The sequence below is a fragment of the Syngnathoides biaculeatus genome, chromosome 4 (genome assembly GCF_019802595.1).
Source record: "Syngnathoides biaculeatus isolate LvHL_M chromosome 4, ASM1980259v1, whole genome shotgun sequence".
Taxonomy (NCBI): domain Eukaryota; kingdom Metazoa; phylum Chordata; class Actinopteri; order Syngnathiformes; family Syngnathidae; genus Syngnathoides; species Syngnathoides biaculeatus.
In genome coordinates, this window is record NC_084643.1 from 9,108,667 (window position 1) to 9,135,881 (window position 27,215).

The 27,215-nt window shown below is 42.8% G+C and overlaps 1 protein-coding gene across 1 annotated transcript in view; it reads right to left on the reverse strand.

The window, feature by feature from the left end:
• The window catches only part of fancc (FA complementation group C), a 32,399-nt gene extending 5,821 nt beyond the window's left edge, over window positions 1-26,578 (reverse strand). The window contains exons 1-11 of the mRNA XM_061818235.1: window positions 26,445-26,578; window positions 21,976-22,167; window positions 15,385-15,472; window positions 15,097-15,191; window positions 10,026-10,133; window positions 9,887-9,951; window positions 8,947-9,111; window positions 7,044-7,203; window positions 3,778-3,833; window positions 2,819-2,918; window positions 1,532-1,601 (exon numbers count right to left, since the gene is read on the reverse strand). Coding sequence (XP_061674219.1) covers window positions 1,532-1,601; window positions 2,819-2,918; window positions 3,778-3,833; window positions 7,044-7,203; window positions 8,947-9,111; window positions 9,887-9,951; window positions 10,026-10,133; window positions 15,097-15,191; window positions 15,385-15,472; window positions 21,976-22,143 — 1,075 coding nt within the window. The 5' untranslated portion in view covers window positions 22,144-22,167; window positions 26,445-26,578. The remainder of the gene's footprint in view (window positions 1-1,531; window positions 1,602-2,818; window positions 2,919-3,777; window positions 3,834-7,043; window positions 7,204-8,946; window positions 9,112-9,886; window positions 9,952-10,025; window positions 10,134-15,096; window positions 15,192-15,384; window positions 15,473-21,975; window positions 22,168-26,444) is intronic.
• Window positions 26,579-27,215: the final 637 nt, after the last annotated feature.

A 27,215-nucleotide genomic window follows, 5' to 3' on the forward strand; every position in this document is an offset into this window, starting at 1 on the left:
CAGCAGTCGACGGGCAGGAGGCGGCGTACGCCCTGAAGTGGTCGCCAGCTAATCGCAGTTCACATGGAGACAATTTAGAGTGTCCAATTAAATAATGTTGCATGTTTTGGGGATGTGGGAGGAAACCGGAGCGCCCACCCGGAGAAAACCCACGCGGGCACGGGAAGAACATGCAAACTCCACACAGGCAGGGCTGGGATTGAACCCTGCACCTCAGAAGTGTGAGGCCAATGTTTTTTTTTTCCAGCTGATCCACCGTGGCGCCCATCAGTGACCAACGTGAACCAATTTCATATTCATTTATTGTGGTGGTAGTTTAACAGAGAGCAGAACCAAACACAAAGTATTTTTCCGGAGGTTGCGCCTCTACATAAACGGGACTGACACGGAAAGGTAGATGCAGCGGTTCTGCCAATATTTCATGAAAAAAAAAAAATGGAAATAAAAAGCTAACTAACAACAGATTCCTCGACAGTACGTATGACACGATGTAGCGTACTCAGTCGCCCTCCAAAACTATTTTTTTTATTTTTAGTAGCTCTATACTTTTAATTAAAAACATACTAAAAATCATCCTTTTGGTGTCAGTGCGATTTTAAGCATATCCATTCAGGCTGCGATGAAGAATTGCCTTTCAGCGCACTCACGCATGCTTCCACGCAGACAAAAATAAGTCGTAATCATTAACTCTGAGTTCTGGCTGCGCTCCAGCGTTGGCTTAATGGCGCCATTCATGTCCATCCTTGGTGTGTACATGCAGGCCGGGTCTGGGCACACATTGATAAGCGCCGCAGACGCAACATGTGCGACCTTCACGAGCTACACGGGGCTAACAGGTGTAACGACTAATCGATCACTGATCGACTAGCCAACATATTTGATCAATAGACCTTGTTTGAGCTAAAATTGTTCAAATTCTCAGAGTTTCACACTCTTGGTAAATATATGTATAAATAATAAAAATCTTCTATTAACAATGGTTGACATTTTGCCCTATTTTCTGATTTATTAAGGAACAAACCAGTCATTGAAATATTTTTCCTTTAAAGGGAAAGTTTTTCTTAGCGCAACACATTACGTACAGTCCATACACCAAATTAACTTTGCACCATTTTTTTGTCTTCAATAAAAAAAAATTGGACTGCAGTGTACGTACATATAAAACGATAAAACGTAATTAAACGATGTGGTTAGCTTACGAGAGGCTGGCTGCTTGAAAAGTAGATCTTGGGGTAAAAAACTCTGGGCACCCCTGGTGTAGACCGTGTTGCTTTATGATTGATGCAATGGTAGAACTACAGTTTTTGTATTGATTGTGCGGGCTTACGAGCTTGTGCTTGTGTTTAATACTTTGACCGACCGGTGGGCGACACTGACTGCATATCATGCGAGCGCAATCACCACCGTCATTAACTAGTATCGATTGTAGAAACAAGTGTTCATTCGGCGCGAAGCAGGAAGCGCCATCTTGTTCTGACAATACAAGCTATTGTGCATTGAGCGACGTACACACACACACACACAGACTGACCTGGAGGGCGGCTCAAGAGCGGAAGCAGCAGACTTTGAGGGGACTGAGGGAAGAAGGCCTTCAAAGGTATCTGAAGTGACACACACAGGGGGGGGGAAAAAAAAAAAAAAATGGAACGCATAAGTGGCACTCTGCCAATGACCACGGTGAGCGTAGCGTGTAATAAGTCCAGATGACATCTGTTGAATGGGCTGCTAGCGCCATCTAGTGTTTCCCAACCATTTGCTCCTCTTAAAAAGGCCAACCAAACAGCAAAAGGCAGCAATTGTGTAGTGTACTGTGGCCCTGATATCGTTGGGGCTAGTGAGAGGATTTTAGCCAAATGGTTAAACTCCAACGTTCGAGATGACACTTGCTAAATTACGCCAGGTGTTCTTCAGACTATTTTAAGAATAAACAGGAACTTTTCAAAAAAGCAATAAAATTTGAGGTATAAAAACATTGTAACAGTCAGAATATTACAATGGCAAATATTTACTACGGTTGGTACATTGAGAATATTGCAAGGCACTTTTTCACCACATAGTTTAAATATTATAAAGAAGACAGTATTTCACTACAGAGCCATAATATTGCTAAGGTACAAAGATATTCATAGATTAAGTCATATTGGGAAGGAAAACGAATTAGAATAGTCAGAATGTTTGTAAAAAAAAATGTGTAAATTAATATGTTACTAGAAATATACAACAATAAGCACAGCTGCAATAAAGTGACGTACACGAATACATGTAATTGTACAAAGGAGTACGTTATTTGACTTGATCAGTTGTGTCAAACTCATTTTTCTCGCATTATTATAATGATCACTTCATATAATTTGAAATACAAAAAAAACACTGGCGAAAATATACAAAACAAATCCATGGATAATGAGTGTTGAAATAAGATATCAGTTTAAAAAAAAAAAAAAAAAGTTTGTTCAATAAGTATAAACAATTTGCTTTCGTGTGCCACATAAAATGAAGTGGTGGCCCAGATATGTCCCCGGACCATAGGTTTAACACATACAGTCAATAATATAACAAATAAATTAGATAAACGCTTAATATTTCAAAAAATGAAAAGTTTAAATTCGCAAGAATTATGTTGAATGATTACACAAATTCAGAATTTTAGGATATTTGCACATTTTTACAAGACAGACTGTTATTGGGGGATGGTGGTGGTGGGGGGGGGGGGGGGAGGATATAATTTCAAATGAGCAGAAAGGTAATCCTTGCTCATGCATGCCAGTCAGAGCAAATGTTCACCGGAAATTAAAAGACGCAAATGGATGAGGCCTACCTGTGCATTTGCCAGCGTGACTTCCTTGTAGAAGCAACTGGTAAAGACGTGGATGACATCGCGAGTACGCGGGTGATTCTCTTGTTTCTTAAGGAGGGACCTGTCAAACCCACACACATGTGAGCACAAGTTGATCCAAAACAATATCGTGAGCGCTGAACCACAGACAAAATGACAAGCATTGAACCACCGCACGGCGGTAGGTACCTCGCCCAACTTTTTACTCTTTCAAGAACCAACAACAAGCAGCAGTTTGCCAGACAGAACAAAAAAAAAAAAATAAATAAATAAAATAGCCCAAATGCTGGCTTCATATTTATTTACTGGAAAAACTAACAGGAAAAAAAAAGAAGCATACGTTGTGTATTTAGCCAAACCACATATTAATATTTATCTTATGAAAGTGGGCTATTTTAATGCTATCACACGTTGCAAAACAACGGAGATGCGTCGTGTTGTGAAACTCGCCTCAATTTGTCAGTTTTATGGTAACCTTTTAAGGCAACGGACATTTGAACACAAACATGGCAGCAACACATGTATACAGACAATACAACAATACTAGATTCAAAGGCATACTGTATTTTCTTTTGCCTTCTGCTGCTTTCTTTTATTACTTCCGCTTGGTTGCAGGGGTCTTCTTCTTTGTGTTTCACCCTCAAAGATTTATGTTTGTGATGCTGACACTTGTGGCCAAGGCATGAACACCAATTGGAACCCTATTTAATTCAAGCATTCATTTTTATAAAGCTCAGAATAATAGTGTAATTGTGCTATTTAGCTTACGATAAGCAATATTTTGTTTTTTTTGTTTTGTTTTTTGTTTTTTTTTGGGGGGGGGTCTGGTTAATGGCATTTTCATTGAATTCAATGGGTAACAGTTATTTAGAATAGGAGTGTTTCGAGTCACCAGCGTGACCACGGAATGAATTAAACTCTTAAGTCAAAGTGTGCCTCACCTGAAGATGTCATTCACCACCAAGAAGATGGAGCAGTGCTGAGCGCAGGCCTTTGGCTGCAAAACACAAACAGCCTGTGACCACACACCAAAACCACTAGATGGAGCTCTACATCAACATTTTGCCATAATTGCACTTGAAATTTCATCGCCCCACATTCCCACCTAATGTACCCTCTTCTTCATGTGTTTTACATTGAACACATTCCAAAAAAACGCCCCTGCACAAACGCTTAACGGCTGGACTGTATCTATAGTTAATATTTGACTTTTGACATTTCAATGAATGACCGACAGTTGCCACACTCACTCACATAATTCACTTATTACTGCTCATAACTTATGAGTCTCCTTTAGGTTGTTTTGGGTCAGCGTTAGGTGAGACAGACAAGGTACAAAATAAAATCTTACATTTAATAACTGCTTCTCATGGCAAGAAAGTAGATAAATAATTTTACATGGAATAAATCATTTTTACTAGTTACATTTTAGTTTTATTAGTCATAATTTTTGGCATAATGAGGCAAGATAGTCATAATGTGAGAAACTAATATGAGGGAAAAAAATTGTGAAAAAATAAGTCTACTATCCAGACTCAGACATGAACAGTGTGAGTCTAAATATCATATTTGGGTCCTAATTTCGTAACTACAGTTGTTTTTTTTTTTTTTTTTTGGTTTTTCTTTTCACATGATTAAGTTGTAGTTCACAAGACAAGATAGTTGGCATGACTGGATGACTTTAGCAAGAACTTACTAAATAATGACGACATAAAATAAGTCAGAATTTTCGTAAAGACAAAATATAAGTTTAAATATTAAAGAAAAAAAATGATGGCTCTATGAAAACGCCAATAAATGACACGCTTGTAATTGCACTGTTTTGAAATTTGAAAAGGCAGCACGGCGGGTCAGCTGGTAAAGCGTTGGCCTCACCGTTCTGATGTCCCGGGTTCAATCCCGGCCCCGCCTGTGTAGAGTTTGCATGTTCTCTCCGTGCCCGCGTGGGTTTTCTCCGGGTGGGCACTCCGCTTTCCTCCCACATCCCCAAAACGCGCAACATTAATTGGACACTCCAAATTGCCCCGTCAGTGTGGTTGTCAGTGCAACTGCTTGTCCGTCTCCGTCTGTCCTGCGATTGTCTGGCAACCAGTTCAGGGTGTACCCCACCCGCCTCCTGCCCGTTGACGGCTGGGATAGGTTCCAGCACTCTCCGCGATCCTCGTGAGGATAAGCGGGGAAGAAAATGGATGGATGGACTGTGAAATAAAAAGAGGCCTTTCTATTCTCATCTATTGCGTCAAGTCTACGGGATAACTTGATTTGGCAAAACAGCCTCACCCAGCGGATCCCTGGTGTTATTACAACCTCCCAACTTCCATCCACGTTCTTGCCATGTTCCTTTGCGACCAAAACCGCTTTGCGTGAACGTGAGCGGGATGGGTGGGCAGCAGAAATGTGACATGAACACACATGCAGCAAAGTGCGCTCACGTCAACGTTCGTATTTCCAGTTTGCTTGGCAGGCCACTTTTATTTAAAACAGATGGGCCCTTTTCGCGTCCACATCCATTACTTTACCGCGAACACTTCAAGGAGGATCAATTACGGCGAGAAACAAACATCCTGTTTTCATTTCTTTTTTCTTTCTTTTTCTTTTTTAGCTTCAGCGGTCGGAAACAGGCAAGCGGAGGTTTTATCGTTATTGGGCCAGAGTCGGAACAGATCACAGAGAAGTGGCGTCACAAGCCCAAACGGGGATAGTCCGTCCTAATGTCAGGTTTCCCCCCCCCCCATTTGATGCTGCTGATTTAAGCGAAGGTGAAGACAGACGCAAGCCAGTCACTTTTTTTTTTTAACACGTGTGTACACATCTGACATCCAAACAACCTTCAAGCTAAGTGAAACCAAAACGTTTGCCTCCTGCCCTCTTAACGACAGACACACCGGACCAGATGTAGAACCGAAAACAAACGGTCCACTAAAAGACGTGTGTGTACTAAAGCGATAAACGCAAGATGGATGTAGTGTAAACCCACGTCAGATCGACACAAACAAAGGATTATCATTTCTGTCTCTCCCTTATGGACAGAAATGTGAAACCCCCCCCCCAGCAGACCTGATTAGTAACTCGTGTGAACGCGAGCGAGTGCAATCAACGGGCGGATGTGCAGAATTTCTCAGCGCAGTGTTCGTCATCGATCTTATTTCATGGGTACGGAACCCGAAGCTGCAAAAGTGCGCATCGTTACGCAAGTTCAACGCGGGCTCAACTGGACCATCACTGACGGAAAACTGCAGTGACACAAATGACAAAAAACTCGAGCGAGGTTTACACCGGGCTGCCAAATTTCTGTTTCCCACCAGAATTGCATTTTTGAAGAGGTTTTCGGGCCGCGTTATGAAGAGTAGAAAAAAAAATGTATGTGACAATAAAGTTGTAAATAAAATAAACTGAAACATGATAATCGTGGTAATTCTACTATAACAAAAAAAGTGACAATTAAGTTGCACTATTTGTTCATCCATTTCCAAAGAAAGAAAAAAAATACACAAAGTCGGAATATTGGGAGGAAAAAAAAAATCCTCATTTTGCCAGAATGAAGTCTGTGAATAATTTCTTGGCGCACGTTTTTCACTCTGAATTTCTCCTTTGAATCCCTGGATCCTTGCGATCTGATTGTGTGTGTGGCGTGGAACACACAAAGTATACATCAGAATGGTAGAACCCACCCCCCCCTTTTTTTGTCTTTTCAATGTGTCCCGAGTACGCCTCAGTTGTATTCCACATGAGCCAGCCATAAATTTATACATTTATGGAGGACAGGCTTGTGATTCTATTCTCCACGACCTTAATTATCATCCCGTGACTTTGCCGCTCTACGAACCCGGGCGCCATCTTACGCCCTCCGAAATTGTCGGGGTCGGGGAGGGAGGGGGCGTCGGGGGGGCTGCGGGGACTTGCGCGATTTAGCCCGCACAATAAAGAGCGTGTGGCGCGTGCCAAATGATGTGAGACGCAATTTGATGCTTGCCAAATGATGTGAGACACACACTGGGCAAACCCAACACTGGGAAAGGAAACAGTCGATTATTTAAAAAACAAAAAAGTCTGTGGAGAAAAATTTAAATATTGTAAGTAATGAATTCCAGTGCGAGACTCCAAATGAGGGCAGATGAGTACGACGGCCTCTTTGATGTTGCTACCTCGCTGGGACAAATGAGAGCGATTTTGAAATCCGTTCAACAGTACGGCATCACAAACCCACCAGCAGCGACTGCGCTATTTGCCGCTCGAGCTGCTGCGGCGACAGCGGCGCGTCATCGAGGACGGTGGACTCCAGCAGACCGAGCGCCGCCTCCTCCAGGCCGGACAGGCTCTGGTACCACAGTGCCGCAACAGCCCCCTCCTCCAGGGACAAGGAACCGCTGTGAAAAATCAAGTCATATCTATTATGTCACATCGCATTGTATCGCATTGCAGAGAAAACCATCTGCGAGCCAGATGTCCAGCTTCGGCTTTTGATGCTTTTCAAAACAATGCAATCATTCAGTCGAACTGAGAAATTAGAGCCTTTGATTTGTGTCCTGACATACACAACATACTTAACATTGATTGCTCCTAGAAGAATAGACGGAAAATGAAAAGCAACGCGTGCCAGGCATTGTTGCCAAAGGAACATCGACGGAGCGGAAGTATTCCCGTTCAGCAAAGAACGGCGGGCCGAGCCAAAACGCCGATTAAATAACTGATCGAGAATGTCCAAAATCATGTCGAAGCATGGAAACGGAGAAATAGGAGAGCACAAATTGTTTTTTGGAACAAATCCGTGTCATTTTAAAAGGACTAAAGTTGTGATATGAGGATATTTAAAAAAAAAAAAAAAAAAAGAACAAATTTACAAATTTCAAGGAGGAAAGGCCTAACGATTAATGAAGAGATTTATTGAAGAAACTTCTAAAAAAGGATTTTGTTTACCAGATAAGTAATTTTATCTTTGAAAAAGTTGCAATGTAACAAGTCGTAATCACACAAGTCATTGTTTTTGTGTGACTAAAGTTGAAATATTATGAGTCAAGTCAAATGTCACCAATTTTAATTTTTGAAAAAAGCTGCCATTTTAGTAGAAGAGAGTCAAACTTTTATGAGTCAACTATAATACAATATAATGACATAACTATTCATTGATCCATTTTCCAAGCCTAACTAATAGAATAATGGAATATATAATGGTAATAATAGGGCGGCACGGTGTGGAGCAGTTGGAAAGCGCTGGCCTCACAGTTCGAAGGTCCCGGGGTTCAAATCCCAGTCCTGCCTGTGTGGAGTTTGCATGTTCTCCTCGTGCGTGTGTGGGTTTTCTCCCGGTGGGCACTCCGGTTTCCTCCCACACCCCAAAAACATGCAACACTCTAAATTGCCCCGTCGGTGTGATTGTGAGTGCGACTGTTTGTCTCCATGTGCCCTGCGATTGGCTGGCAACCAGTTCAGGGTGTAGACCATCAGCTGGGATTGGCTTTAGCACCTCCGCAACCCTTGTGAGGATAAGCAGCTAAGAAAACGGATGGATGGATGGATGGATAGTAATAATAGTAGTAATTCAACTCCTGTTCAAAACCCAAAAATTTATGAAAGAAAAAGCTTATTATAACATCCATCCATCCATCCATTTTCTTTGCCGCTTATCCTCACGAGCGTCGTGGGGAGTGCTGGAGTCTATCCCGGCTGTCAACGGGCAGGAGGCGGGGTACACCCAGAGACGAACAGCCACACTCTCAATCACACCTCGGGACAATTTGGAGTGTCCAATAAATGTTGCATATTTTTAAGATGTGGGAGGAAACCAGAGTGCCCGGAGAAAACCCAGGCAGGCACGGGGAGAACATGCACAATCCACACTGGCGGGACCAGGATCGAACCCGAGTTCTCAGAACTGTGAGGCCAACCTGTTATACGGTATATTCCAAATAATTTGAAATTTTGTTACGGACTTTAGAAAGACTCGTGGAAGTTGACATGTGATTGGCTTTCATAGGCTACAAATGATGTAGGGTGGGGGCAGGATCTGACCCCCAGGCCTTGAGTCTGACACAAGAAAGTATACGACAAAAGATGAATACAACTGTTTAAAAATAAAACACACACATTTGAATGTGAATATTTGTGAGTACCTGGTATAGGCGGAACTCAGCGCATCCAGGAAGTCACTACCAAGAGCCGCTTGCGGGCACACGAATGGCCGCTGGAGCAAAGCCGCAATGAGAGGCGCAATCTCGGAAAAAGCAACCAGGGGAATGCAAGCCTCGCTTGCAGCCGCAATCCTATCACATGAACACCTGCGCAAAAAAGGCAAAGTACAGACTGAGGGAAAGACAAATTGTTTTGTTTCAGAAATATTGGTTGAATTTCAACTTGTTACTTCAGAATCTAAAAATTGTATGCAAAATATAGAGAATACAATAAACCACAGCCTGTCCAAGTATTTGAAATTGCTGTTAAGTGAAAATAAACGTCTTCTCAATGTGACGGACCACAGAGAAAAGTTGGATTAATAACCCTGCCAAATTTGAATGGTCGGAGGGGAACAAAACAAAGACCAAAAAATAAAAAACATTTTTTAGATTAAATGAGCCTTCAACATCATGAAAAATGGAGCCTTTGTCTCCGCTCTCAAAATGATGTGGGTGTGGACTGAAAGATGAAAACCACGATTAAATGAAAAACATACTTTCTTCGATCGGCATCCTTTTTAGGGCTTTGCACACTTTGGTGAGAGGCACTAACTAGCAGCCAGCTCGCGAGAAAACAGACCCGGCCGGGCCTCGTTATAATAACTAAGTGACCCACAATTGCTGGATAACCACTGAGGCCAAAAAAAAAGGGCATCGGTGTCCTTATAATGTGGGAGAGGGGCGACTGAACCCCGACGCCCAACTGGGTGCCATTTTAGCCACACACAAACACCACCAAAAAAAAAAAATGGTAAAAACAATTTAACTCTACACCTCCACAATTGAGTCCTACATAGTTCTCGGCCAGTTCAGTAATGATCTTTAAACAGTTGTAGTGAATTTAGAAACAAATTACGGGGTTAGAATTATTTTGCTTCACCTTTCATTGAAGTCTCCCAGAGAACTGCAGCTTTTTCTGATGTTTTCCTGCAACTGTGCCACCACCTGAATAGTGGGAATAGCATCAGGATCAGAGAAAGTGCGCTAAACGGTCCACCACCACGACAGAGAGCCGATACCTTTCTGAGGACTTGGAGATGGTACTCTGTCGGCGACACGTTCAAATGCTTGAGCAAAGAAATGGATGGCGATTGGCCCTCTTCGGTGATAAGTTGACACAATAGTTTCTGTGGAAGTCAGGCCGACACAATATGGAGCAGAAAGTTATTGGCCCTTAACGCTTTAACGGCAACACAGATCGAATAACATCAAAGCTAATTGAAGACAACTCTGTTGGCATCGTTTCAAAGACAAAAGCGGGAAGGTTCTCTTCCCCCCCCCCAAAAAAAAAGGCCTTCCGGGAGGTACGAATGTATGGACAACATATGAGGAGGACCGTCAGATGTGAGCATTCTTTGTTACAAAGGACCATCGGTGTTTTACAAGCATTTTTCAGAAGGGGCCTCATCACGCACGCTGATAGAACGACACCAATAAACTCAAATGATTCTTGACTGTGAAAAAGGCTGACGGTGGTGATGGTGACGATGACGCGGCGAGGAGAGGAAATACTACACCGATGAGATAGAAATGTTGACTAAAGAGCCTTTTTGACCGTGATTTTTGTGGCAGGAGATTTTAAATGTTGGTTTCTTTCATGCCATTATGATTTTTATCATAAAAGCTGGAATCAAAGCGAAATAAGAGTGCAATTCGTATTTAGTGGTCAAATTATTCATAAACAACATTTTGGGTTCGGTTTGAAGAAAGTTGGCTTCCCTGATGAAACCATTTCTGCTGCACCGCAAAAAGGAATAGAACTTGTTTGGAACGAACACTCAAGGCCTCACATTTTGCTGCAACGTTTTGTGACTTCAACGGACCGCAGTATCAAGCCCACCGCAAAGAGTGGACTTTGCAGATGTTTCTGGAGACAAAAAGGGATGATGGGGACGAGTAGAATAGCTGGAATACCACACGGCAAGTCACGGCCGCACTGTCGGCGCAGCTGCGCGGTTGTGCCCTCCACATCGGTTCTCGGGAAAAACCCCCAATCGCTGCCATGTGAGCGTCCGCCGAGACCCGGTCCGCACAAAACCGTCCCACTTGGTTCAGAGGCACAGCGGCATTGACAAAATAAGAAGGGCCAGGGAAGCCACCAAGTAGAATACGCAGAAATGCTGGCTTTTTTCAGAATAGAATAAAAGGGCGTGGCCGCCAGCGATGAAAGAAAAAACAAATTGTTTGACGGCAAAGGTTTGGAGTCCAAAGTCTTCTTTTGTTCCCAGAAAAAACATCCACCCAACTGGCTACAGCAATTATACCCTTGAGGCAAGTATGAAAAAGCAGATGGCATTTTCCGAGCCATAGCTGAACAGCCCGAAACCAATGAGAGATGCACACGGAGACAAGATTTACCAGGGGACAATTCAAGATTCAAGATTCATACTGCAATTGAATGGCTGAGATAAAAACACAATCAGTTCAGATCAGGTCAGCTGGCAGAAGGAGACCAACCTCGAATTCCTTTGCGTTTACAATTTTGCTCATAGAAAATACAATTTTGCCTTGACCTGGAAGTTAAAATTGTTCCAAGATCAAGCTAGTAACTGAATGTAAAGAAAATTTCTTTCATAAAGTAGAATTATTGTATGTACTGTCATGTGTTGGACGTGAGTCTTTAAGGGGCGTGGCCTAGTGAGACGACACGCGAGGGCATTACACTGCCTTAATGGCTTAATGTTTTATTCACTGCACTCAGGCAGCGGCGAATTTGAAGCGCCGTGAGAAATCAAACGTTGGCTCGCAACACACAAAAAAAAAAAAAAAAAAAATTGACCAAGTTATGACTCATAACTTGAAAAACTTGGAGTAAGTCACGGTACGACTGTAATGGAAATAGAAATGGTCCATTCCAAAGTCAAAGTGTTGCCATCATAAAACCTTTACCTGTAGAGAATCTATTATTTTTACAATCGCAACTGCAACAGAAATCTGAAAAGAATTACAATAAAATGTTTTAAAAAAAAAACATCCTTTGATGATGCAATGTGGACTTTCTATGTGTACGGTGGTGACGTTAACTGCATGTACCTGGCAGACAAAAAAATGCTATCACTTTCGCTCTATCAAACGGAGCAGCCATGACAGATGCATATTCCGCTTCCATACATTACAACCTGTTTGTTGTTCTAGTTATCGCCCCCACTTTTCCCTCTGCAAAGAGATGTGTGGTGGCATCACAAAATATCAGTATAAAAGGCAAGCAAAAAAAAAAAACAAAATAAAAAATGTCTTATAAAAAAAAAAAGTTAATGCTAAATGAATTCTTAAATAGATATGTTGACATTACTCCTAAGTGAAAGGTCGATTCCTAAACTGTACGGCTTCAGAAAGTCTTGTTTCAAATGAGACGTTGAACTAAAATATTTCTGCACAACGGCGGAGGAGTGCATGGGCGGACATCAAGCGGCCCTTTGAAGAAATCCTTTTTAAATAAGGACGCAATAAAAGGGGACATGGCACAATAGCAGAGAATCGTTGATGTAGACCAAATGATTTCCAAAAATCACAAAGTATTACAGGCAGCGTGAGCTAAGAGTCGGAGCTATGTTTTAACACTGGAAAGCAACCACAGCGGCTCCAGGGACCGTCTGTGGTTCGCGCCGCTTGAGTCACGAAAGAAACCCCTTGAAAGAAAAAGCCATCAGCGGCCCTCTAATAGAAGCCACTAGCACTTTATTTATCATCTCCTAAAAGACCCGGCCACGCTACAGGCGTCGCTGTGTGGTCCTCGGGACACAGTCGGCTTCAAAAACAGTCCGAGCGCTCAGATGTGGTGATGACAGGCGCGCAATGAGCAAAGACAAAATGAGAAGGAAAAAATATGTTGACACACACACACACACACACGATCATTCGGGGAGAATAGCAGACAACGTGGACCAAAGTTACAACGAAAGCAACTGAGTGCACAAGTTTATCTTTGTTTGTCATGAAAAGTGGTACAACTATGGATTGCATTTCATGGAAAACGTCAATAAGTTTCTACAACATATTCCACACTCCACACCATTAGAGGGCAGCATAGGATGCTAAAGTGTCCTTGGCAGCAGTGGTTACTTTGCTTGAGTTGCAGGATGAGTGGGTTCACTTCCCACTCAGATGGTGTCAAAGTAAATGCTTCGATAGAGCTCGTGCACCTACGTCATTAAATCACATGACTTTTGTTTACCTCCCCATATTGCCGGTCAAGCTAAGCATTGCTCAATGCTAAGTCGGTTGCAGGAGACACGGAAATATGGCTTGTGGCACGACGCCCAGAGTCTTGTCCGATACTGTCAGACATTTAGAAGGTGAAAATAAACCACGGTACGTGGAAAAATTTGATAAACTCGGCAAAGAGGACCCGTATTTAATGCCGAAGTCGATGGTTTCGCCCAGAAGAAATTGGACTGTCAATTTGCTTCCGCTTGTCTTGGACATCTGGATATACACATGGATCTGCTCAGAAAGTCGTCGAGATTCACACGAAAAAGTTTGAAAGCGTATAAAAGTCTGGACGCAGACGAATACTTTGTTGGTGGATCCGTTTTGAATCCCATGTAGTGACGATTTTGATGGCCTGTGAACGCGGAAGTGTGTTCGACGACACGTTAACCTTTGCCGGAATCCATCAATCTTTTCAGCTAGTATTCAATACAAATATCAATATTTAAATAAATGACCCCTGGTTTTATACAAACTCACATTCCTTAACAATGATTAAAAAAAAAAAAAAAAAGAGGGCAGAGTCGTCTCCACAGAACGTACACGGAAGCGACTGCGGTCCCACTTAACCTCAATAAACCTTTCAACAGTATTTTTTAAATGCATTGTTCTCAAATGAGCCAACTTGGCATGATAAATACTTTTTGGGAATTTGAGATTGAGAAGAATAATTCCTACCTGAAATGAAGCGATCGCTACACAGGCGTGTGCGTATTTTGGTCGGCCACCATCCATCATGTTTAATTGCCGAAATCCATCGATCCTTTCTGGTCTTTTCAGCTGGTCTTCCTTAGAATGATCTCTTTGAATATCTGTCTCGTCTGTTGCGACAACTAACAGCACTACAGGTGTCGGGCATTGTAAATATTCTCCTCCGGTTCAACGTCTCCCGCAGTGTCGAGCGGCTCTGTTTGACCGGCAATACGGCGCCGTGAAAATGGTGACGTCACGTGCACGAGCTCTATTTACAGGTGCTCTGTGATTGAATGACCTCGAGTCCAAGGGGAAGACTACCGTGCTCCAGATCTCAACTATGATTGGCTCCAGGATGAGTAGAAGAAAAGGAATGAACGATTGGATGGATGGAAAGCGCGAGGAGGAATGTCTCAATTTAATTGTCGAGTTACAGCTCTGGCATTTGCCTATCGTGCTAAATCTTGGGGCCTGACTGAAGGAATATTTATATATTGCGTGAGCTGTGTCACTCCTTTGGGTAGTAAATAATATTCCAAGATGGTGTGCGCTACCTAAATCAAGCCTTTGGATTTGTAATCCAAATCCAAACAGATTGTACATCACTGAGAACCCAACCGACCACATTCATTTACATTCGAAAACGAAGCCCACATGCATCTCTTCCGTGTCAAAGGCCACCTGGCAAATTTCAAATCTCTGTTTGAATTGGCAGGACGTTTTATGAGACGAGGAATTAATTAAAGGAACACAAAGTTAATCTGGTAAAAATGCGGCGGTTCCACACTGCAAACCATCTGTGTGAACCCCGTTAAAAAGTTCTCCTTACACTCTGTGCCTGCCTGGTGAGCCTGAAAAACCACAGGAGTCAAACAGTGGGTAGGACCACAAGATAAATGCTAACTAATGTTTTTTCTGGTGGAAAGAGGAAGTCAAAACCTCCCACTGTCATTTCCTTTGAAAGTGTTGTTTTGCTGGTTTTTCAATTAAAACAAAACCAAATCCGGAGATGAGACACGGGAAGAACATAAAGGAATCAATCAAACAGTGCAAACTCAAAACTCACACAATTATTCAGAGTTCAACCTACATTTCCGGCACGTTTGAGCCTAAAACAGCACAAGCATCCATTCCGGAATGGACTGTGATCTACTTTGGAGGTTCCAGTAGATTGGACAAAATCCATACCTGCATCCACTTGTTAGCCGTTCTTTCCAACGCATTGGCTGGTTGCTCGGAGTACAGCCCCCACAGACACTGGAAGATCAGCGCTCTGCTTTTATCTTCCAAAAAAAAAAAATGAAAAATATGAAAACATCTCTATGTAAGATGTATTGTACCTCAATCTCCATCAGAGTTATGAAAACAATAGCATCAAAATTCGTGGGCATTATCATGGAAGAGTAGAACAATGAAAGACCTTAAAGGCCAAGTCACACTTCGCAGAAGTTCTCAAGGGGTACGTGATGCACTCACCATCAGCGGTGACAACAGGATTCCAGCACAGGCGGCCCAGAATTTGGCCAAGAGAAGGCATCTTCTTCATCGTCTCTGTTGTGGAACTCTTAGGACAGTCAAAAGAATACCATTATTTTCAGAAAACATTTTCTGAATTCTGAAATAATTTCAAACGTTTTATGTATGCAACACTGAAACACAAGTTGACACACCTTAACACACAGTTGCAATGGACCTTTCCGATGGCGACCTTAAGCTCCGCCCGCTTAGCCACGTCCCACAAGCTTTCAAAATGGCGATTGAACAGAACACGTTTGAAGTCGATTCTCTATCGTGTATTCCAGATATGTTTTTTGCCAAATGCGTCAGACTTGTCCAAGAGAGTTCTACAGAGAGGGCTCAACTTTTTCACGCTAGGCTATGTACACAGAATTAAGATTTTGGACGGCGAAGGAGGCAATGTCAGAGTTACAGCGAAACGTTGGCGATCGATGCAAAAAAGTTTGAAGCCTCACAAACTTCATATTGAAATGCAACAGGATAAAATAGTGGAATCGTACTGCGCATCTAAAGCAGGGTGAGTACTTTTTACTTGGAAAGATCACGAGTAATATCATTGTAATCTTTAGAAGTGAGTGGGTGTATTCATTTGACTTGGCTCGTAATGGAACCCAGCGCTGGGTCATAAAAGTCTGATGTGATCCAAATAGGCAAATAGACATTTCTCTGGCATGACATGGCGCATTTAAGTATTACTAACCCAACTCTTCGGCATAAAACATGACACACTTCATTCGGCAGGTCAGTGACACACTAACAAAGTGAAACTTGTTCTCCTGCAATGTATAAAACACTGATAATAATTCATTCAAACTCAGAGAAGATACTTCTCCTTCACTTACCTACGACAGCCTTGTGATTATTGATATTGTCCACATTTAATTGTACGTGCGGTCTTCCGCAAGCATTAATCCATCGTAGACACTTCATCAACTATGTTTTAGGCTTTGGAAAATGAATCAAGCGGGCCCCTTGTAACCTAGCCGGATATCTTGCATCAGAATTGTACGTTCTTCAAGCGCATCTGAGGACCATTTTCTTTGTAACATGAACTTTTCCAAGCGCACGCTACTGACGACCGGCATTGCTTGCGAGACAACATGGCGGCGGGGGCGTGTCAAACCAAGGGTTAAGACAATGCGGCTATCTGATTGGCTATTGTTATACGAGTGATTGACAGGTCAGAAAGGTCCATTTTGCTGTCTTCCATTTTAGATTCTATTCTATTGTATGTGCAAACAATGTGTGGTGTGAAGGAATGACAACAAAAAAAGAAAAGCATACTCGGGGTGGTTTCCAATGCAGTTAAGAAACTCAACTATCAACTTTACTGCTACTGTTAATATTACAGATAGATATTATTAGTAGTACTACGAGTTAACATAAGCAGGTGTCTGAATGGAAACACACGCGGGCACCCAACACTGTGTTCTTTATAAACACGGCCTATTTTCATACAGTGAATTTTGGACAACGTCAGCACTCGCCCAATTCTCGCCATCTCAGCAGGATTACGGCAGTACGGGGGAAACTGGGCCGCGAGGGCACAGGCTCGCAGCTCTCCCGGAGCCGCATAGTTTTCACGTTGTGGTTCTCGCCCTAACGGCCGTAGTGAAAGACAGAACAGAGCCTGGCTCGTGTCCAGGGTGCTATACTTTCCCCGCGTGTGTATGTGTGCGTGTTTGTTTGTGCAGCTCACGAGCCACCACGTGCGTTATTTCACCCGGCAGCCAGTTAAGGTATGCGGGAGGGTTTGAGATCACTACATTTGAGGATTTAGCAACATTTATTGTAAGTGCCCCCAGCAAAAAACAAAAAAACACAACAACAAAATACCAAAACCAAGCGGTAACATATTAGAAGCATATGTCTGCACATGTGCGCCCCAAGCGTAGCCAAGCCTGTGTACAGTATTACCTAATTAACCCGTATCAAGGCTGTATCATATGTTTGAACTGTGAGCTAATTAAGTTCAACAGCGTAGCTTTGTTGCAGGAGAAGCCCACACAGCGCAATTGGACATATGCAAGTGTAATTGAGGCAATGTGGTCTTGCTCAAGCAGAAAAAAACGCCGAGCGGCCTCTCAAGTGTTGAAAGAGTAAGTTCTCCTACGATCACACGCAGCTGCTTTCCGTGGCTTTCCCAACGGCTCTTCGGGCAATTCGGTATCCAAGGCCTGAGGTTTCCATGCTTGTTTAGAGGACCGACAGCAGAGTCAAAATCGCAAACGTCGCGTTATGAGCTCAAGAAAAAAAAGCCTCCTACAAAGTGCGATCTGGTCTGGCGTGCAAATTACAGGTTTGCGTTGGAATTGGATTTGGTCTGTGTGAAAGAAATCTGCCTCTCTAAAACCCAAATGAATGAAACTATAATTAATGGCAATGTTCACTGTTTTATTATGTCATGACGACTAGAGTGGAGATGCTAATTAAAACAACAAAGCCGGTGGTGCCTGAAGACTTCTACAGTCAAGGAGGTCCTCGGTTTACGGCGGAACGCCGATCCCGTGGCGGCGGCTTTTTAACCCGCATTTATTCATTAATAAGTCCTAAGGCGCGACGGTCTATCGCTAACCTACACTAACAGAGTAGTAATTTACAGTAATATTTGTATGAAAAACACTTCCAGACCCCCAATGTAAAATATTCACATGAAAGGGAAGTGCAGTGCTTCGAGCGTGGCTCCTTGTGTTCCATGACGACGTATTCTTTGTTCTGTTTTGCAGACCAGTTCACTGTCTGCCATTTGGAAACTCGAATCATTACAGAAAATATTCATATAAAACATTTCTGAACAATAGATATAAAATAATCAAATGAAAAACTAAGTACTGTATAGAATATAAACTCAGTGGGCGTGCTTTGTTCTGCAACTCTTTGACGTGTTTTTACAGTTCTCAACGTCGGAGCATCATTTTACAGATTTTTATGGAGAATCGAGAACCCCCTGAACTGTACGTGAGGGGGCTTCAAACACCAACCACTTTTAATTCCCATAAGTTTGGGAAGAAGCGTTTGATTCATACGGTCTTGAACTGGACCACCTTCCCTGTCTCTGAGTCGAGCCCTCATAGACTTCACGACTGCCGCCCCTTGGGCAGACAGCATGGACACGAATTTTCAGTTTTCTGAGGAAATACCTTGATAAAGATCTCCATCGGGTTCCTCTATAGAAGAAACAGGAGAGCGGGAGTGAAAAGAAGTCAATTACGCTTAATTACGTCGTCAAAAGTAGCAAACGTTTAGGTAGCTTTGTACCGTTGGCTTCTAAAAGAAAAAGCATCAAACAGGCGAGACAAGATGGCTGACTCGACTCATTTAGCTGAGTGAGATCACCAATAATGGGAAGCAGAGTGGTAATGGGCGGCTTCTCTTGAAGGGGTCCCGTCAGTAAAGCACGTGATGCAGAGCCCCCACACCCCCACCATCACAAAAATTGGACGACGTGGTCAAAGTTGCAAGTTGCAAAGAAATGCATGTCAATATGCCATCACAAGTACGATAGAACTGAAATCCAGATTATAATTCAAGTCGTCTTGACATTTTTGCTTATGAAAAAAAGCAACTGATCGATGCGTCTTGATTAAAGACAATCTGAATCGGATTACTGTAACACACAAGGACAGTTTATAGAAATCCTTGCTAATTCGAGACGGGGGGGAAAAAAAGCAAAGCGGAAACACTTGCTCCTGACATCACTGAGCCACAATCAGACCGGTCCTGTCAACAAATGGCAGAGTTACTATGGAGAGCACATAAATAAACTGTCGCGGTTTTACCCATACTGCTTGATCTCCCTTTATATATCGGGTCCTCTGAGATTTCAATTGTTAGCGGAATCAATGTATTGGGAACCTTGAGGGGGATCAACACAAAAATGAGAAACATCCACTTCTTTCCAGAGCAACTGCTCTTATTCAACACTTCACTTTTTGGGCACACGCCACAAGAAAGTAGTTAAGTCATCAAGGGATGCAAAGTGCTGCCAAGAAGCAGGCTATCCTCAGCTGGTCTTTTATGACTCCAGTGCCTGTAAAAAGGATTTCAGTCCAATTAAACTATACCAGCTTTCTCTCGCTTTTTTTTCTAATCCAATTCTTCATTTTACCCACCTCAGCATGACGTATGTCTGGAGTAATGCTAACAGACTGGAAGATGGAAAGATTTGGGGTTTTTTTTCATGCCTCTGCGGGTCTTCGTCTTCTCAAGTTCTATTCCGACAAAACAGTCGTAAGCCTATTTGGAAGTCAAGTACGTAATGCTTAGTTAGCCGTAGCGATCAACCCTTGGGTTGGATTTAGACTGAAGGTCTTCAGTACCCATTGCCATTTAATGCCAATAGCTATTTACATCTTCCAGTACTTGTCTAGTGTACTAAGCATCCACGAGATTCAAAAGGAAGCCTTCATTCCACCAGCCAACAATCGTAATTCCTCCCTTATGGCTTCCATCCCCCATGTTACATCCTCGATCTCCATTATGTCCATCTAACGTCCTTCTCGCAATGATAGGGTACATACCCAAGCTGTTTAAATGATTTCAGCAGACAACAACTGTATTTTTTTGTAAACGTATGACTGAGGTCTTATTTGAATCAGGTGCCATGAAGCACAGTCACTCGCAGGTGTGGTCAGTCATGCCCGCAGATAAAAGGTTACGGGTGTGGTCCACCAGTCATGCCCGCAGATGTGAAGTTGCGGGTGTGTGTTCTGTTTGTAATTATGAGTGTACCCCTTTAAGAGCGGAGGGGGGCGGTGTCAGGTAAACTAGGGAGTAGAAGTAGGCTGAGCAGCAGCTCGGTGTGTGCTTCCATTGTAAAAAAAAAAAAAAAGACGTCAGGCTGTGGTTCACTGCACCGGATCAGTGCCGCAGCGTGTAACAAGCGACATTTTTCAAGATCTATGTATTTCTACTCGTAACGAATTTTACGCGCGTGATTTTTCGTGCTCGACTGCGCAGATTTGCGAGTCCAATGGGGCAAATCACAGTGACTGAAGCATATATATAAACAGGGCCAAAAAATGAATATTTGATTTAGATCAATTCAACCATGTAGTGGTGCAAATCAAGCCCCAGGAGCTTAGTGGCAATCAAGTGAAATAAGTGAAGAACTTGTTCAAAATTGTGAATTTTTCTGCCTCCTGTATGCAACCTTATTAATTTCCTTGGCTTTCTTTGGCTTTGTGACAGGCAATTCTCTTGCTATCGTCGATGAGCGAAAACGTACAAACCCAATTCCAATGTGATGTTGTTTAAAATATAAATAAGAAGAGAATACAATGATTTCCAGATCATGTTCAACCTAGATTTAATTGAATACAGTACAAAGACAAGATATTTAATGTTCAAACTAATAAACTTGATTGTTTTTGCAAATAATCATTAACTTGGAATCTAATGTCTGCAACACATTCCCAAAAAGCTGGGACAGGGTCATATTTCCCACTGCGTTGCCTCATCTTTTCTCTACGTTTGGTACCTGAGGAAGTGAATTGTTGAGGCTCTGCAGGTGGAATTCTTTCCCATTCTTGCTTGTGGTACAGCCTCAGCTGTACCACGGTCTGGGGGTCTCGGTTGTCGTATTTTACGCCTCATAATGCGGCGCACATTTTCAATGGGACACAGGTCTGGACTGCAGGCAGGCCAGTGTACTACCCGCACCCTTTTACTACGGAGCCACGCTTTGTAACACGTTCAGGATGTGGTTTGGAATTGTCTAGCTGAAATGTCCACGAAAAAAGGAACTGCTTGGATGGCAGCAACTGCTTCAGTTGGAGGATGAAAGATACAACCCTAACCCTAACTGGCCAACTCGACTCCACCTCCTGACATCAGTCACTAGACCACGCCCCTTAAAGGCACACAAATACTGCAGTACGTACAGTAATATCATTGTCAAACCAGTTTATTCCCATACATTTGCTTTTATATTTTATGATTATTTCAAACAATACTGTGCCATTTTCATTTGTTAAAAAGGGAAGAAAAGAAGAAAACGGATTTTTGTCCAGGTAAACTTATTTACATGGAACAAATGAAACTCGTAAGTCAAGATAAAGTATTTTGTGGAAGAAAATTGTCCAAACTATTTTCGATGAAGAACTTTAAGAAGTGTATAAGACCATTCCGAAAGTAATTCAAGGAAGTGTGCAGTTGCGGTCTTAGCAACAGTGACATCTCACAGGGCTGGCCCCCACCCCTGATTCGGGGATACATTAGGTTAGCACTGCGGGTCCCAACGCGACTATTGCCTGACAAACTCAACATTGCAGCGCTGCCAGCCAGACACAGGCGACCTCTGCGGCGCACAGAGCAGCCTGTGTTAGTCCACGAACGCTGGAGTTACTGTTCACGGGCTGGCTCGGACAGAGGCTGAGAGTGTGCATGTGTGTACAGCGGGTACTAGCGTCATTAATCTGACGGCCGCTTGGCTGCCGATTCAACTGATAATTTATCTCGGCAAGTTGAGCGTGTCAGGTCTTGTCGGGCAGGCTTGTATGAATGAAGAATCGCTAACAGGGCATCCCATATGTTTGAGTCGACGCGTACCGTGCCGCTGACGCTCGCAAGGAGTCGCTGGAGAAAATCCCTCAGCGTGCCCAGGTGAGCGCACGTATCTTTATGAACGTCCGCACTGTCAGCCTGGCCCCAGGCCTCCACTTTGTCCAGCCACAACTGCATCTCTGTTTGCTGGACTTGGACCGCTGATTGAGACATTCCTCAGTTTGTACGAGAGACATCCTTGGAGAAAGAAAAAGGAGACAATTGTCATGATTGCGCACGGAGGTCGTGGGCTGTGCAATGTCAGGGAACGCGGACGACTGCCAGCGACCATTCACATTGGTTTGATCAAACTTTAATCATGTTTTGGTAGAGCTTGCACAATAAGGTCACACTATAAAAACTCAAGGAATACGCTCAAACGTGCACTTATCCAAAACATTACAGATCACGTTTTACAAGAACAATACATGTCATTCTGAAGGGATCCAATACAAGGGCAGTATCAAAACTAATCGACTTTTGATTGACTATGAGAGGGATTTTTTTTTTTTTTTTTTTTCCCCCAACATTAGGTTGTCGTCGACAGAGGTGTAGAAGTGGCTCGCGTCGTACTGCAAAGCTTTTCTGGGAAACATTGGAAAAACCTGTCAAAAGGCAGAATGTGACACAGGCTCGAAGTTTGCAAACCCAAGGTGTGGGGGTCAGATCTATACCGACACATCGTTTTATGTGGCCCACTAAAATGACATTTTTTTTCCATTCACTTTAATGCATTTATTGCCAACAAATTCTTTCCATAAATAGGACAATATTTGCTGGCCATCATTTTCAATGATGAATGTTTTTCAATGAACAACAATGAGACAAGAGCTGTTCTGTGTATAATGTAATGTGATGAGGTGATTGTACATGTATGTTTTTCACAGTCATGAATGTTGGTCCTGTAAGGTAAACCATAAATCCAATGCAGGGTTTGACCCCGCCTTGACTTTGTTAATTGCCAATTAGAAAACCTTTGGCATTCGGGAAGGGCGTCATCAATAATCATTTTCTTCACTAACTGATCATTAGGAACTCTTTGTCAATTGTTTTCACTTGCTGATTAATGGCTTTTTGAAGCGACAGAGACAAAAGAAAGTGGACCTACTTGGTTGAAAACAGCACAAGGCTGAGGATTCATTTACAACTAGAGAATCAGCCATCCATGCAACACTCCTCAAGGCAGTTCAGAATATTCAGAGACGTCATCAAATCCATCCATTTTCCATTTTCCGTTGCGGTACGATGGAGTCTACCTCGGGTGACTTTAAGCTCGGGGCAGAGTACACACTGGACTGCGGCTCACCGAAGAGCAAATATAAACACACAACCATTCAGATTCACACCTACGGAGAAGTTGAAATGTTCAATGAACCCAAAATGTATTTTTTTTTTCATTTTTTACAATGTAGGAGGAAGTCGGAGTACACCGAGAAACCCCACGCAACCATGGCCAGAAAAATAAATGAGAGAGGGATGAACCTCGGAAATTTGAGGAAGACGTGACTTTGGTCCAGCAAAAAGTCTGTGAAATACTGCATGAGTGTATCCATTGATGCGTTTATTCAACCGTGTTAATCGTCTTTATTGTTGCTTTGGAAGAGCCTCTCGAGCTCTTTCTTGTAATCAGCGGCAAACTCCACCTCCTTGTCAATGACCCACTGGAGGAGGTCGTTTTGCGCTTCCTCCTTGCCGAGTTCCTGCTCCTTCAAGGACAACACTTCCTCCAGGCAATTCTGATAAGACAACTGGCTTTCGGCTTCCATCAGTTCCACAAAGACCTCGTTCCACCTCCGCTCCTCTTCGTCACTCCCGGCCTCTTCTGTCAGGAACGGGCGTGTTGGTCCTTCGGAGGCCGCGTGGTCCCCCTCCAAGGCCAGTTCTTGGAGGCGTCTCATCCTCTCCTGCTCATCTCCCAAACACATGTCCCGCACCTTTTGGAGAAGATTGCGCTCGTTCTTTGTCCTCATCTTCTCTACTTCCACCTCATTGGTCAAAAACTGCACCTGTTCCCACAAAGTCTTATACTCGTCCATTTCCAGCCGCAGTTTGGCCGAGAGCTCTACCAAGGCAGGCCCTTGCGACCTGACCTGTTCCTCCAGACATTGGAGCTGCGCTTGGAGGTCTCTCACTTCCTTCTCCAGGCGCTCCTTCTCCGCCGCACAGAACAGGCTGAACATCTTCTGGCGGGCCAGGCCGTAGGTGTCAAAGGCGAATCGCATTAGACGTGAAAACATGCTGCATTGCTGTCTGGGGTTGGCCTCGAAATTATTTTTGCGTCAACACGCGAACAAGTGCTCGTGTCAAAGCACCAGCGAAAGCGGCAGTGCTTTTTTATTGCCTTGGAAACCTTTGTGATGTCATAACCTCTACTGCGTAACAGCCATGAGCAAAACAACAGCTAACAACACCGTTTATAACCTTTTAATATTTGACAGTACACACAGAATATAATGGAACCTCTAAGGCTGAAAACGATCTGTGGATGGACAATGATCAACCATTTTGAATCGACTATTTCCACAGGATATGCAAGGACCCCTGGAAATTTGGATGTACGTACATCAAATGACTCAAAGTCCGGCTTTTAAGATGATCCCTTCCAATACAGGACGGAACCTGCAGTGCGAAGCGGGCCTGAGTTCCATCAGTGGCTGATCCTCTCGTGGAAAGACAATTGACAACTGTGGAATTTGGATGTGAACGTTGAAGAACTGATACTAAAGTGAAATGCTCTTCAATTAAGTCTAAGTGTACAACGTGAAGCTTTGAAAAATGAAACAAAAGATGAACTCTCGGATGGATGGAGATTAACATTTTGCAAAGAAATATGTGGAACTGTTTGAAAAATCGGGAATTTTTACAATCTCATGCAATTTAAGATGGTTTGACTTTGCTCAGAAATTGTGAATGTGGAAAATTTGGTGTATTTTAACCCATTCATGGGCGGGGTGGCAATTTTTTGCCTTATTGAGATAAAAGCCTCCTAACGAGCCACAATCGAAGAAATAACACTTCTTTTTCCATTTATGGTTAAGTTATATGATAACTTTACTAATTTATAATCTTGTCCCAAAAATGGGACGCTGCCCACATGAGGGTACTTGGGTTTTCTTAGTAGATCGTCCCAAAAACCAGAATCAGATTAAAATACTTAAATATTTTGGTATACTGAAGGATGTAAAGCGTGAAAATCATAATGTCCCCAAAAATGGGACGCTGCCCACGAATGGGTTAACCCATTCTCCTTGTTTTGTGAGGAAAATATGAAAGTCTGGGAAAACATTTTTTAATATGGAAAAATAGCAGCTCAGATGTTCAGAATAAGATACACACTTACTAAAATTCAGCAAAGGTGAGTAATCGAATATACCAATTTGAGTACAAATTGGGGTTAGGTCATAAATTGAGGATTCTCTGCATTGCATAAAGCAGCCATGACATGCTACCGGTTTTATGGTTGTAATCACACTTTTTTCTTTGTTGCTACTGATAGCATCACATGCAAAAAAAAAAAAAAAAAAAAAAAGGAAACCCCCACACGTGAGGTTAGTCCTTTCCATACAGCCCTCGTCAAGAGTGCAACGCAAATCTTCTCGCCTGCAGGTGAGGTTCACGGCACGGCAAAAGTCACAACGACCACATAAGTTGCCCACAACAATCTGTACGTGTTGTACTCTTACGCTTAGCTAAGCTGTCGCTCGGTCTTTAGACGCTGCGGAGAAGGAACAAGATATGACTGCTCAAATATTATCTTTGACGATTCGTACGACTAAAAACTTGAGGATTTGGGGTTGGGGTCGGTTTCCAATTACGCCATCTTGTGTGTCATAGAGGTCAGGGAACACGGGTGATAGGTCAAGCGTGAAGTTTTTTTTTTCTATCGTTAATTTATCCGATTGGTCCAAGGACTGTGGCGACGTCGTTGGAAACCTATCCATTATGAGATTGTTTCTATTATTCCGGTGTAATCAAATCTGTAAACCTTCACTTCCCATTTAAAAAGTGTGAATATCTTGGGAAAACACCTGAATATGTACGTGGATAAATACAAGGATATTGATACCATTCATAGAGGCATTAAGTACATTAGAGGGTATGGATAGGTTTCCAATTACGCCACCTTGTGTGTGATAGAGGTAAAGAACGCAGGTGATGGGTGAAGCCTGAAGTTTTTTTTCTAGCGTTAATTTTTCGATTGGTCTAAGGGGGGTGACACACAAGATGGCGTAATTGGAAACCTATCCATTTAAGATGCGAATTTAAGACATATAATAGAATAGTATCTTTTAAACGTGGAGCAAAAGTGTACTGCCTCAAGATGAAGATTAACATGCACGTGCTCTTCTTGTACTTGTACAATATTTGCATAGAACATTTACTGACACGGGCGTCGGACAATCTTGCAACACATTTTTAGTACCAAGTAACGGTGTTTTTTTTTTTTAACAGATGTTGCATTTATTACAACTCACCCTTGAAGAACAACACGAAGTCAACTTTCCCAGCAACGCGAATGTATACTTTTCTTTTTCACGCAAAAAGTGTAGAGTTCCATTTTCTCAACACGACGTCAACAAACTGTATTTCCCTCTTCACCAACTTCCGCGTGTGGGTAGGAAACGATTGGTTGACAGACTGTGACGTCACACATCGTGAGACGCAATGTCTTGTGGGAAATGTAGTTTATCTGACTCCTGAGAGCCACTCAGCAGCAGCAATTGTAAAATAAAAGTGACGAATTGAAAATGTATTTTCATTTTATTTATACAATAAATTATATGAAGAAGGAAATAAGTGCAATGGCACGGTGGTGTGACTGGTTAACGTGTCAACCTCACAGTCTGGGATTAAAATATGTGTGGAGTTTGCATGTTCTCCCCGTGCCTGCGTGGGTTTTCTCTGGGAACTTCCGTTTTCTCCCACATCCCACAAACATGCATTCCCTGAAGTTTCGAATGTGAGTGCGAATGTTTGTTTATGTGTGCCCTGTGATTGCTCCTCCTGCCCGAAGATAGCTGTGATAGGCTCCATCACTCCAGCGACCCTTGTGAGCATAAGCCGCTCCAAAACTGGATGGATGAATAACTGCACTCTCATGGAAGTGTCTGCACAAGTTGACATATAGTGTGCGCTTCCTCTTGATCGGTGTATCCAGTAAATGTGTGTTTGAGTCCCGATTGATCGCTTGCGTGAAGGCCCAAAGGCACTTGCAGAACACGGGCAATAATTCTCCGGGTCCTGAA